Here is a 12,851-nt window from a genome sequence, read left to right on the forward strand (position 1 = left end):
GGGCCTCTGGCAGTGAGGGGACTGGGTCCTAAACACTGGACCACCAGGGCATTCCCATTAACTAAACTTATTGTGATAATCATTTCATGATGTATGTGAGTCAAATTTATACAGTGCTATATGCCAATTATATATCAATAAAACTGGGAAGAAAAAAAGGAAAATTTTTTTTTAATTAAAACTCATAATTAGATAAAGAAGTGAGCTAATGAACAAGAGATCTAAGCAATTTTCAAAGCTGGGAAATTTGCTGTTTTCCCAATAGAATAAAGTTCTGGTCCCCTGTATCTCAGAGGCTATGTCTAAAGGCTACTGGTTTAAACAAATAACATACTACCCTCGTGAGGTTGATATTTTCAATTATACGGGTAAGTATCTGATAACAGATGACACTCAGATTCAGAGTCTTGAGACATTCCAAGTTATATATGGAGCCTAAAGAAACCAAATACCAGTCTTCTATTTTTATTTACAGATTATTTTATTGTAAAAAGATAAGTAATTACACATCAGCCTGTTGCAAAATCAATACTATATTAGCATAAATGTAATTCCAAGTTTTAAAAACTCTGATCAGTTCCAAGCAGGAATAAACATTAAGCCATGATGGTACTGAAGTTATTTTCAAAAGACACCAAATTGTGCTTCCTATAAGGAACTTAGAAAAATTTAAATTTCTGAGTGGATTATCTTTATCTTTTCTTCTTATATAATTACAGCTATATTTTTATATAACAGGCCATGAGATGATATGTAAACATATTAATTTCACCAAGATTTTTTCTTATCAAATAAAATCGTATTTCTGTTAGAAACTTTCATTCTAGTCATTTTAAGTAAATAATCAGCTGTCAAAAGCAAATACACGTTTCTTTCAAATGATTGTTAAGCGCTAACGTTCATTTACCCCTAGGAAGATAGCATTAAAAGCCATTATTACGTTATTTGCTATAGAAACCTGGGATTATCATTTTACAGACATAAACTTGCATCTGTATGTCTGGCGCAGGAGAATCTTCCATCCAGCGATGAGTGGGCATGTGTGTCAGCATTATGCTTTGCTTCATAGGGAACGGACGACCCTCACAGATTAGCTTTCTCCCTTGCAGCCAAGTGAGACCCAGGATTTACATAGGTGTGAATCGCGCTCTGTTTCGAAAGACCAAGACCAGCAGGTTACTTAACTCACTTGGGCAGCAACTCAGTATTTATCTTAGCTTTAATCTGTGCTCATATGAAAATAAGCATTCAGAATTTGTTCACCTTCGACTGTCTTATACGGCCCAGGGCTAAAACAAGGAGCATGTGCTTTCCAGGTGAGTTCTTTATATCTCAAATGAGATTCTGAACAGCTGCTTAAGAAACGGAATAGCTGTCCCTGAGGAGAATCATCATAAAAGGAAACCCAACTACGCCCATCCACGACACACCCCCTCTGCCACAGCCAGGATGCTCTGGGCTCACCTTAGGTTTCTCAACGTTGTATTTATCCAAAAGAGCCTGGATGCGGGCCCCATAGTCAGGATGGACATCGCTGAAGTTCTTAACCTGTAACCAGGTGAAAATAATGTAAACATTAGCCTAGCCCTCACTACACCAGTCCCCAGAGTCCGCCTCACAGGGTCGACTCCAGAGGGGAGGACGGACGCTTCCACGGGAGGCAGAACCACACAGCGTTTACCAACACGGAGGAAGGCTTGCGTCCTGGACATATACTGGCTGAGCAACCTTGCCTGAGTCACTCATCTGAGCTTCAGTACCCACTCCTCATGAAATCAGTGAGATAACTAAAGCTACCTCATACAGTTCATATCCGCTCCCCAGAAAAATAAGTGGGATGATTAAATCTACCTCGTAGAGTACCGTGAGGAAAACGCGCTATGAGGCGAGCTCCATTTACAGCAGGTAAAGAGCTGACCTCGGAGGAACGCAAAAAGTTACAGCGATTTGCATTAAGCAACAGGCCCAGACACTGCCTGAATTTAAAGTGAGATGTACAAACACTGGCCCCTGCTGGGCACCTAAGCATACTTCAAGCAGGAATTCCTGACCGCGGGCTGATCCTGAGGTGGGGCATCAAGAACCCACAAGGGGCCTTGCAGCTTCAGCATACGTGAGAGGAGAAGGCCAAGGGGTCAAGCCCAGTTCTCTACTTACAAACGGTCTTATTCATTCTTATCAGTGAGATGAGAAAATACCCACCCCACCTATCTCACAGAGCGACTGTCAGGCTCTCTGCCCCAGACAGCAAGAACTATTAGCGCCCAGGGACTTAAAGGGTTATCTTTCATACACGCCCTGGTGAAACACAGTTATAGAACCTTGCCTGCAGATAGAGCACCCAGCCTGCTGGTACATATCTCCGGGCCTTAGAACACATCCCAGACAGCTGCCCCCGTGAACAGAGAAGCGGCAACCAAGAGACAAAGAAATAGCCGGGGTTCCTAAATCTGCAAGAGGCTAACTCCCCTGCGGCAGGCCGGGAGACCACAGCAGAGCACACGACACAACGAGCGACCGTCAGGAATACCCTGGTGGCTCAGCTCAAAAGTTCAGCCTGAGTCTTTGGAAGCAGCTCAGTTCTGACCCCAGAAAACGTGCAAGTTTCTAGTTTCTTCCGAAGGAGGGTCAGGCATCATAACATCAAGTAGTCAGGCTGACTTCAAATCACAAAAATGTAATCTGTATTTCTTATCACCTGAAGTCTAAGCAAAATTGTGACAGGACCCACATTTTGACATTGGACATTACTCTCTTACACAGAACTTGGCTGCAGTCAGACTGAACAGCATAGGAGACCACCCTAAACTCAACTAAATTATTATACACTGGACAAAGAGCTAAGGATCAATGGATATGGCATATATACTGGAGGTAAAACACAGAGAGAAAAGAATCAGAGGTTGATTGGGGATTCATACTAGTTTTTTTAAGTGTGCTTAGCTCAAGTGAAATAGAAATGACACTTCCATGGAAGGGTTTTCTCACACAGCTGCACTCTCTTCTCCTGCCAGCAGGTGTCACTCTTCGGCTTACAAAGTATCACTCACCGCTTTCTTCTGGATAAAAAGTTGTGCATCTTTCAGATGGCCCGCTATGTTCTCACACAGGCGTTTCCTCTGCTCCTCATTCAGTACGTTCAAATAGAAAGCCCGCACCTGCTCATTGAAAATAGAGTGCAGGGAATCAAATAACCACTTTAGCACCAACAAAACTCACCCAAACACCACTTTTGAAATGAAGATGCAAGATTTCTCATTGGTATAAGAATGAAAAAAGGTTTTAGAATTTAAGAATAATTTAAAATTATAGTTGAAACTGTCACGTGTTGAGTTCCTCACTTTTTATTTTATTTTAAGCAAAACAGGAAGATAATAGCTCATAACTTCTTTTTAATAATGTCCTTTGCAGTCACTGCTTATAAATCTCTTATAAATAGAAGGCAGTGTTGCCTACAATTAAAAATGCCACCACACCTTAATACTGACAAGTGCAGAATGTGCAAACCGTCATTAAATGTAAGCTTAACGCAATACAACCTTTGTTCAATTCACCCAGAACCAAAGGGGAGGAAAACACCCTAATTTATTAATTAGGTCTTTAGTTATTCAGAAGCCAAGATTTCTTGGAGAAAACAGATGTTAATAGTGATATTTTGCTTAGATTATTGGGTTTAACCTCTAAAATGACTATCAAGAAGTTAAAATGAAAAGTAAGAGCTTAGTATTAAGTATATGAGTCCTAACAGCCTCTGCTCATTTCTGAAATTAACCATTTCTAAGTTATGGCTATGATTCTATTCTACATTTCTTTCATGCACTCATTGAGCAAATACTTATTTCTCATGTACCTATAACGCACCAGGCACTACTCTATGTACTGTTCTACTAATGTTTATAAAGTCCAAAAATATCCAGTTATCCAAAGTAGCAAATTCATAAAATATCAAATATTCATAATTTTTCTGTTATCAAATATCAGAATATAATAATATTTCTTAAAATCTGAGCAAAGTCTAAATATAAGGGACTTCCCTGGTGGCGCAGTGGTCAAGAATCCACCTGCCAAGGCAGGGGACACGAGTTCAAGCCCTGGTCTGGGAAGATCCCACATGCCGCAGAGCAACTAAGCCCGTGTGCCAAAACTACTGAGCCTGCGCTCTAGAGCCCAAAAGCCACAACTACTGAAGCCCGCGAGCCACAACTACTGAAGCCCATGCACCTAAAGCCCGTGCTCTGCAACAAGAGAAGCCACCGCAATAAGAAGTCTGCACACCACAGCGAAGTGTGGCCCCCGCTCGCTGCAACTAGAGAAATGAGACGGGGTCTTCTCATTGTGGTGGCTTCTCTCATTACAGAGCATAGGTTCTAGGTGCTTTACCCACTCCAACACTTTTACCACAGACCTTTAAGAGCAGGACCAAATTCCTCTGAAAGGAAAAGTGACATTTTTACTAGTCTATACGAAGTTAGAGAATGATTTTTTTCTTTTTAGGTGTAACATGCCTACAGTAAAGGGTACTAAACATAAGTGTGAAGTTCAATGATTTTTCAGTGGACACAAATGTGTCACAACCACCCAGATCAAGACAGAACATCGCTCACACCCCAGAAATCCCCCTACCATACTCCCCCACCCAGTCATTATCCCCTTTCTCCAACTGCCTCCCCAAGGGTGAATTTTTTTGACTTCTAATATTATAAACGTTTTTTACTTCTCTTTCAAATGTACACAAATGGAATCATACAGTCTATATTCTTGTTCTTTTGCTCAATGTCATGTTTGTAAGGTTCATCTATGGTAATGTTTGTTGGAATACTTCTTTAATTTTCATTGCTGTACACTGTGGGAATATACTACGGTTTATTTATCCAAGCTTTTGATGAACATTGATGAACATTGGGTAATATGCATAAACAGTGCTGTACATGTCTTCTGCTGCTCATATGTACACACTTCTATTAAGAATCTATGTAAGAAAAAAAAAAAGAATCTATGTAAGAGTGCACTTACTAGGTCAAAAGACACGTACATGTTTAGCTTCAGTGGATATTGACAAACAGTTCTCCAGAACACCTGAACCAATCTACACTCAGGTAAGAGTTAGAGTTGTTTCTCATTCTCACAATACCTGGTACACAGTCTTTTTCAGTCTAGTCATTCTGGTGTGTATGTAGTGGTATCTCCTTTTAGTTTTATTTTGCATATCCCCGATGACTAGTGAGATAAACTACTCTGTGTGTTTTTCAGTCATTTGGATATTTTCTTTTGTGAAGTGCCTGTTCAAGTCTTTTGCCCATTTTTCTATTCATTTGTCTGTCGTTTTCTTATTGCTCTGCAGGAGTTCTTTACATGTACTGTATATGAGTTGTTTGTTAGTTAGAGGAACCGCAAATATATTTTCCCACTCTGTGGTTTGCCTTCTCAATCTCTAATTGGTTTCTCATAACAAAGAGACGTTCTTTTGCTCTCTCTTCATGACTGAGTCTTGATAACACCTACTGCTCTATCCGCCAATTCAGTAATCTTCTCTTCGGCCATATTTAATCTCCTTTTAAGCTCATTTACTAAATGCTTAACTTTAGTTGTTGCATTTTCCAGTTCAGTATGTCCATTCAATTCTTTTCCATTTTAATTTAATTTAATTTTATTTTATTGGCCGCATTGCACAGCATGCAGGATCTTAGTTCTCCAACTAGGGATGGAACCTGTGCCCCCTGAGTGGAAGCACAAAGTCTTAACCACTGGACCGCCAGGGAAGTCCCCTCCATTCTTTTTTGACAGATTCAAGTTCTCTTATTAAATTCTCCATGTTGTCAACTGTTTTCTGTTTTCCTGAACATATTATTTGCAGTTATTTTAAAACCTATATCTGACAATTCCACTATCTGGATCTTCAGTAGGTTTGTTTCTATTGCCAGTTGTGTTTTTTTTATCCCCCTCTTGCTTTTCAGATATAAGGTCTTATGTGTTGGGTATGCCTGATAATTTATTACTGAATGCTGGGCATTTGCATATGAAAAAATACAGAGATAATTTGAGGCTCTATTTTCCTCCAAAGCCTTATGTTTGCTTCTGGAAGAGAGGATAGAGGGAGATCATCTTAATCCAGTCTGAGATTGGACTGGTATAAAACTGAGTCTCATTTTTTGTAAAAGCAAGTTGATTTCAGGTTTGCCCTTATTTCTAGGATGGCCCTTCAGGGATCCAACTGAGTGCCTGGGATGTTAACTAGAGGCCCTCTTCCTTAGCAGGTCCTGAACTCCAATTTTTATTCCCTCCAGACCCATGAAAACGCTGTAAACTCTGCTCAGCATGTTGGCCAATACTTACAAAGTAATAAATGCCTCATGAGAAAAGAAGAACAAATATCAAACTCATATCTCTGCACTTCTTTTCTGTTCAAAATCTTGGCCCCTCAAATTCTTGCTGCTTTTATAGCTCTCCACAGCCTTTTTGTAGCTTATCTAGCTTTCCAATGTTCTCCATGAGAGGATAGGTCTGACACAAGCTTGTCTGTCATAAGCCAGAAGCATGAGTCCAAGTGAATCATTTTTAAGAGTATAAACCTGGATCTTCCTATTTATATTCCATGTGACTCTTACAGTTACAGGATTATGCTATGAAGCTATAAACAGAATCTTGAGTTCTATATAGTGATAAGAAAATCTCTCAAAATAAGAATGATCATATAGTAAATTTTAATGTGTGAGCAACAGCCTCATTATCTAAATTAATTTTTACAGAGGTTGTATTAGCTAGCTTAACACTGGAATAGACTTCAGGTAGGTAAAATTTTATGAGAAGCAGGAATTGTATTGTAATATATTGATACTTGGTAACCTACATCACCAAGAATAAGGCAGTTACTATAAAAGGCTTTTAGGAGACATTTAATTTCATCTAAAAATGGTTTATAAGGTACAATAAAGTAATTTCTTTTTTATATACATGTATACACGTAAGTGCCTTTCAAATAACGGTATCTTCATAGTGAATTAATTTATGTATTTAAGTATATTTTACTGGGAACACACATTTACAAATTGAAAAGCTAGAATAGGTCCCATTCTAATTTAAATATTGTTTAACACCAACTACCCAAGCAGAGATCTAAGACAACTATACTTTTTAACTTTATCCTTTTCTTACGTGTGGTATAAGTTGCACTGGGCACATTAATGAGGTGGCTGCTCTTCAGAGTCAAAGGGCCTCTTCCATGGCATCTACTAAAAGAACAGCCCCCAGGCAGCCATAGGTGATTAGAAAGAGGGTGGGCACTTGACCCTGGGCAGTTAACTAGAGGCTGGCCAAAGGCCAATGATGCAACCCACAGTGAAAACATTAGTCCATTCAATCCAATTTCCTCTCTCCAGAATCTGACTGTAGAAGTATTGAGAGAAGGAGTAAAAAAGGACCAAAAAAAAAAAAAAAGTAATACATGGAGAAAGAAGCCATAAAGAAGAAGAGTTAGGCCATGGTCATAGCAAAACCACAGCAATGTTAAAACACAAGCTATGAGGCAAAGAGGAGAAAAATAGGGAAGGACATGGTAAGAATGAGTAATTGGTATTGGAGAGCAACAGCAGACAGATGGAGAGTAGCTGAGTCACATGAATGGAGTGCCGTGCAGTGGAAACACCCACACCTTTGCTACTGGGCCTCCTAGTGCTATTTTGAATCCAGTTCTAGTCCCTTAAATCTGGACTGCCCTTCTCAGATTCTTAGATTCAGCTGTACTTAAGCTTTACTTGCCCATTTCTTAGATTTCCACGAGATCACTGCTTCCCCAACGGCTCCCACTTACATCCCGTCAATAAAATTTGGAGGAATTGAAATGAGTCTCCATACCTTGGACTAAAAGGGCATAGTAACACAACTCTTCAACTCCATTTAATACAGGCACTGACTTATGAATAGAGATGCTGCCCCTGAATTCAAGTTAAGGCATATTAGACACTCTAGACAGGGGAATATATGCAGACATTGACAAGAAGAATAACCAAGCAACTCGCACCGCAGACAAAGGAGCCATTACCTGAGTGACATTATCATCGCTGGCACTGTTGAAGCGCTGCACATCCCCAGAACAGTGGGTCCTGTGTTCCAGGGCAGAGAGCTGCTGCTCCGGAGCACCAAAGCTGTTGGGGTAATAATTTGGAGCTCCACCTTTAACAGAAAACCACACAGACTCACTTGGGGAGATGAAACATGAAGGAAGTCTACAAACAGCCAACAAAATAAGAAATAAATTCAAGTGACAATTATATTTATACATACGTGTATACACACACATACACATGCCATGCACATATCATTTTTAACACCCCATACTTAGCTACAGGCAGTACTTGGATTCTTAGAGAATATGCCATCTGCCAAACGCTTGCGGTGGCTGTCTCACTCTGCATCTTAATGAAGAGATCTCAAATTCCCTTTGAACACTTCAGACGGCCTCATCTCTACAATCTCCTGATGCTTTCCGGTACGAATATATTTATATGAGCTTGGTTTGGTCCCCATAGAAGAAGAGACTCAAAGACATATTTCAGGTTGGAGGGTTTCATTGGGGCTTGGGCTCAGTTCAAAAACAGAATCACAGGGCTTCCCTGGTGGCGCAGTGGTTGAGAGTACGCCTGCCGATGCAGGGGATGCGGGTTCATGCTCCGGTCCGGGAAGATCCCACATGCCACGGCGTGGCTAGGCCCGTGAGCCATGGCCGCTGAGCCTGCGTGTCCAGAGCCTGTGCTCCGCAATGAGAGAGGTCACAACAGTGAGAGGCCCGTGTAACGCAAAAAAAAAAAAAAAAAAAAAAAAAAAACAGAATCACAGAATTCTTGGGAGCAACTCAAAGTTCTAGCTCTGCTCCAGCTCTGCTCCTTCAATCGCCAGACAAATGAACGGAGCCCTGAGATGTTCACTGAGCGCTGCAGGGTGATGTGGTGGTCAGTGGTGGATCCGGGATCTGGGATTTTTGTCCTCTCCATTCCAGCACGTACTACACTCCTATCACAGGATTCTACTTCACTATTTATTTCTTAATGGTGTTTTAAGATTCTCGGGATATCTATCCTTCCTATTGACCAAGACTTTATTCAGTTCTAGTTTCACTTTCACTTCTCTCTACAGATAAATTTTTAAAAATTTTTTCTAAAATTTGGTATTTCTAGTATGTCAGCACTCATTCATCTGGAATTAGGAAAAATAATGACAATGCGATCAAAACATTTATTAAGATTTCTGGAATAAGTTTTGAGGCTCTTTTTTCCTTTTGGCATGTTCATTTTCCCAACTATACCCTGCTTCGGCTGATGTTAGCAGAAGCTTGCATTACCTGAGTACGTGCTGCCTAAACAGAAAGGATGGCCTGGAAGCCCAGTAAGTGGTTTGAACAAACCAGTCAGGAGTAGAATTTTACCCAGCTCACTGCCAGAATAGATTATTCTGGGTGGATAAGCAGGAGATGCCTGTACATCACATTGACGAAGGAGCCAAATGCATGTAGGAAGAGAGGGGGCACCCGACTACCATGGAGCCCAGTTATCCACCTAAGAAATTCATTCCAGCTCAGCCACGTCCATGCGAAAAGCAGAGTGCTCCAATAACGAGCCATCACAGTGGTTTTCTGCACTAAGAATTAGCTCTTTGAAATGTGCCAATTGAGTAATTTTAAAATTTGATTTCCAAATTATCTCTCCCTTTACTCAAAGTCGCAGCTGTCTTCAAGTCATTGATTACTGGGAACAATTAAGCTCTTTCATCAAACTGCAAGGGCACAGCCCAAATGGTCTACTTTTAAAATTAGGCAAAAGGTGTGTCAAAGTAGTGTTTTTCATACATATGCCACTATAACAGTAAACGAGAATGGTAAACACAAAGCATTTACTTATTAATGACGTTCCAAAATATACATGAACTGCTCTGATACAGCCAGTCTCAATAATGAAAGGACCGAGGGAGATTAATGAAAAAAAATCACTTTAGAATAAAAACGCAGAAGACAGACACAGAAGTATCCGTTACTTTGGGCAATAACACGCTCCATACCTTTGTAAACCTCAAAGAGCAGAAATATGGCAACAACACAATACAATCATTCAGTGAGCATGTAAACTTGCTAAATACTTGGAAAAGGCTTAATGATAATGGTAACAAAATGCAAGGCACAAAGCTATATATACAAACTAATCTTAAATGTGTAACAAGTATTCACAGAAAAGACTGGAAAGAAATACAGCAAAATGCAACAGTTCTGGCCTTTGGATACTGTGACTATATATGGGTTTTTCTTCTTTCTTCTCTTCTTTCCCTTATATTTTCCGAATTTCCTTTAAGGTACATGTATTATTTTTAGCATAGAAAAATAAACTTTGTTTGAATATAGACATCTATGGCTATAAATATAAATCATCAGTAAAATTTCTGAAGGGATCATGTGTCCTTCAGACACATGTAATATGGCATGTGTATGGCAACTCTTGGCTTTTGCACTTCCAAGAGGCTAAGTCCTGGTGACTTAAGAGTGATTTCAGGAATCGTCCACTTTGTGAAGAGTCTTTAAAACCCGCTCCCTAAGTTGGATGATACCCTACAACAGCCAGTGTGGAAAAACCTTTCTCCCTGCCTTTCATAGTCAGATGCACAGCAAGCAAAATCTGAGGAGGGAACTCTCCATAAAACATATAAAATAGATGGAAGTATGGAGAGTCCTCAGGCAGTTTAAACCTTCATTGATGGGCAACAAATAGGAGGTTGGCAGGAGCGGCTGCGGGGCCTCCACAGAGCAGCAGATGCCTGGGGCAGCCTGACGACCCCTGGGCTGGCGGGGCCTCCCGTGCCCTGCCCAGCAGTGCCCTCCACACCCGCGGGGTGAGCCACGGTCCCAGGCCTACCCTGATTGTCCAGCACGCACATGGGGCCGTCACGTTGGTAGCTGGCCACTCGAGCTCGGAAGGGACAGTTCACAGGTATCTGAAGGTAGTTGGGTCCCAGGCGGTGGCGGTGAGTGTCGGGATAGGCAAAAAGGCGGCCCTGCAGTTACAAATGAAACAGACTTTGATGGTGTGCAGTAACATACGAAAGAGGAGTGGCCCGTGAACATCACTGTAAAGTTTCAGGCACAAAGCATCACAAAGCCCTGCCTGTCCTCCCAGTAAAGAGCAAAGTCTCTTCTCTCTCATGAAATGAGTTCTCCCTAACTGAACGGTCCTTACTCTTCCACCCCTTGGGGCCAAACAGCCACATATCTTCACATCTGTTCTAGGTCATAACTCCTTTTTTCCTCAAGTAACAAGTTAGTGCCCAGGCTTGAATGATTTCCTACTCCCAAGGACACATTACATTGTGAAATAAGTTTGCTGGAACCCAACTAACTGGAATCATGAACTAATTCCACTCCTCCCTACTCTCTCACTCTAGGGGAGGGGTCAACCATTTGCTCTTAACAAAAAGAAGATTTCTACAAAACCAACCGTACGGGAAATCATTCCGAAAAAGCACCTCCCATGTTGCATTCTGGTGTATGTCAGATACACTTTGAGCTCTGAGACTTCCTAGATTTAAACAAAATACTACACAAAGAAAGCCACAGTGCAAAACGATGGCCCTACATTGCCACAAGGTCCTGAGTCAAAGATTAAATTACATATTTACCAAGGCAGGAGGTTTTGCCTCACACATATTTACCAAGGTAGGAGGTTTTGTAATTTCTTTCAGTTAGTGTTGAAACAAAAAGCTTTATGATTAACTCCCCATCAATCTTAGTATCCAATTATTTAAATATTCCCATTATTCAAAGCTCTATTACATAAGCAGAGAGAGTAGGAGTAGTTTTCTTTCATTACCTTCATTACTGGCCTTGAATCTGAATGAGTATTCTTATGTCCCTAATTCTATGGGCCAAAATACAAACCAAGTTGAACAGGACAACTGATGTGATTATTTTGTACCAAATCACGGAGGCCAACGTCCTCAATCCCGTCTCGCCATTCTGTCGATAATTTGCTCTGGGCTGAGCGACCCTGCCTCCCATAATCATTTCAGATAGCCCCTAAGGTAACGTTCAGATGACTGGTCATGCAGCCGTGCCCAAGACCACCTACACTATGGAAGCTGGTTGCCTCCTTTTACCCAAAACAGACTAACTTGTGCTCTAACTTTACCAACAGGACAGAAGATACAGCTGAGCCAAGAGCAGCTCCTGGATATAGCCTCATCATGTAATTCTGGTCTTGTGTCACCTTAGGTTTATAAGGCATCACTACCCCACCTGTAGGTGGAGACCTTCAAAGCTAAGGCTGCGAAATGGGCACAGCAAGGCCATACCCTGACCCCAACTTGAATGCAGGCCTTACCCAAGGCCCTGTGCCCAAGCTCCTTGCTGGGCCGGGGTGAGAAAGCAGAGCAAAGCTCTCTCACTCAATCAGTCAGGCCAACTTCTCCTCTCCCAGTAAACTGCAGAGTGTGGGAGTGAAGAACAGCTGCACCTGCAACACCAGGTACTCAGGGGACAGTCTCTGTGACTTGCTATTATACTACTGCCTGCTTTTCACCATGGTCTGGCTTACACTTTGGATCCCAAAGTTTTAAAAGTTAATAATCTGACCTGGTTGAAAGGCAACTGAGAACACTGTTCGTTACTGTACAACCACTACCACCTGAACATGCATTAGTTCTCATCAGGGTAATTTCCAAGCCCTCCGAACAGGCTCTCCACTTCCAATCCCTCCTCCAACGACATCCTACATATTCCTGCCGAAAGACTCCTCCTAAGGTCCCATGCGGATTCTATTACATACCTACTCAAAAAAGCTTGGACAATTCCTCACTGGTCACCAAATGGCTAAGTAAGT

General features: G+C 41.3%; 1 protein-coding gene across 1 annotated transcript in view; it reads right to left on the reverse strand.

Moving 5' to 3' along the window:
* Positions 1 to 457: 457 nt before the first annotated feature.
* CAT (catalase) overlaps positions 458 to 12,851 on the reverse strand; it is a 37,071-nt gene continuing 24,677 nt past the window's right edge. The window contains exons 9-13 of the mRNA XM_067749458.1: positions 10,893 to 11,031; positions 8,039 to 8,169; positions 3,051 to 3,158; positions 1,465 to 1,548; positions 458 to 1,149 (exon numbers count right to left, since the gene is read on the reverse strand). Coding sequence (XP_067605559.1) covers positions 1,084 to 1,149; positions 1,465 to 1,548; positions 3,051 to 3,158; positions 8,039 to 8,169; positions 10,893 to 11,031 — 528 coding nt within the window. The 3' untranslated portion in view covers positions 458 to 1,083. The remainder of the gene's footprint in view (positions 1,150 to 1,464; positions 1,549 to 3,050; positions 3,159 to 8,038; positions 8,170 to 10,892; positions 11,032 to 12,851) is intronic.

This window comes from Pseudorca crassidens, chromosome 9 (assembly GCF_039906515.1).
Source record: "Pseudorca crassidens isolate mPseCra1 chromosome 9, mPseCra1.hap1, whole genome shotgun sequence".
NCBI lineage: Eukaryota > Metazoa > Chordata > Mammalia > Artiodactyla > Delphinidae > Pseudorca > Pseudorca crassidens.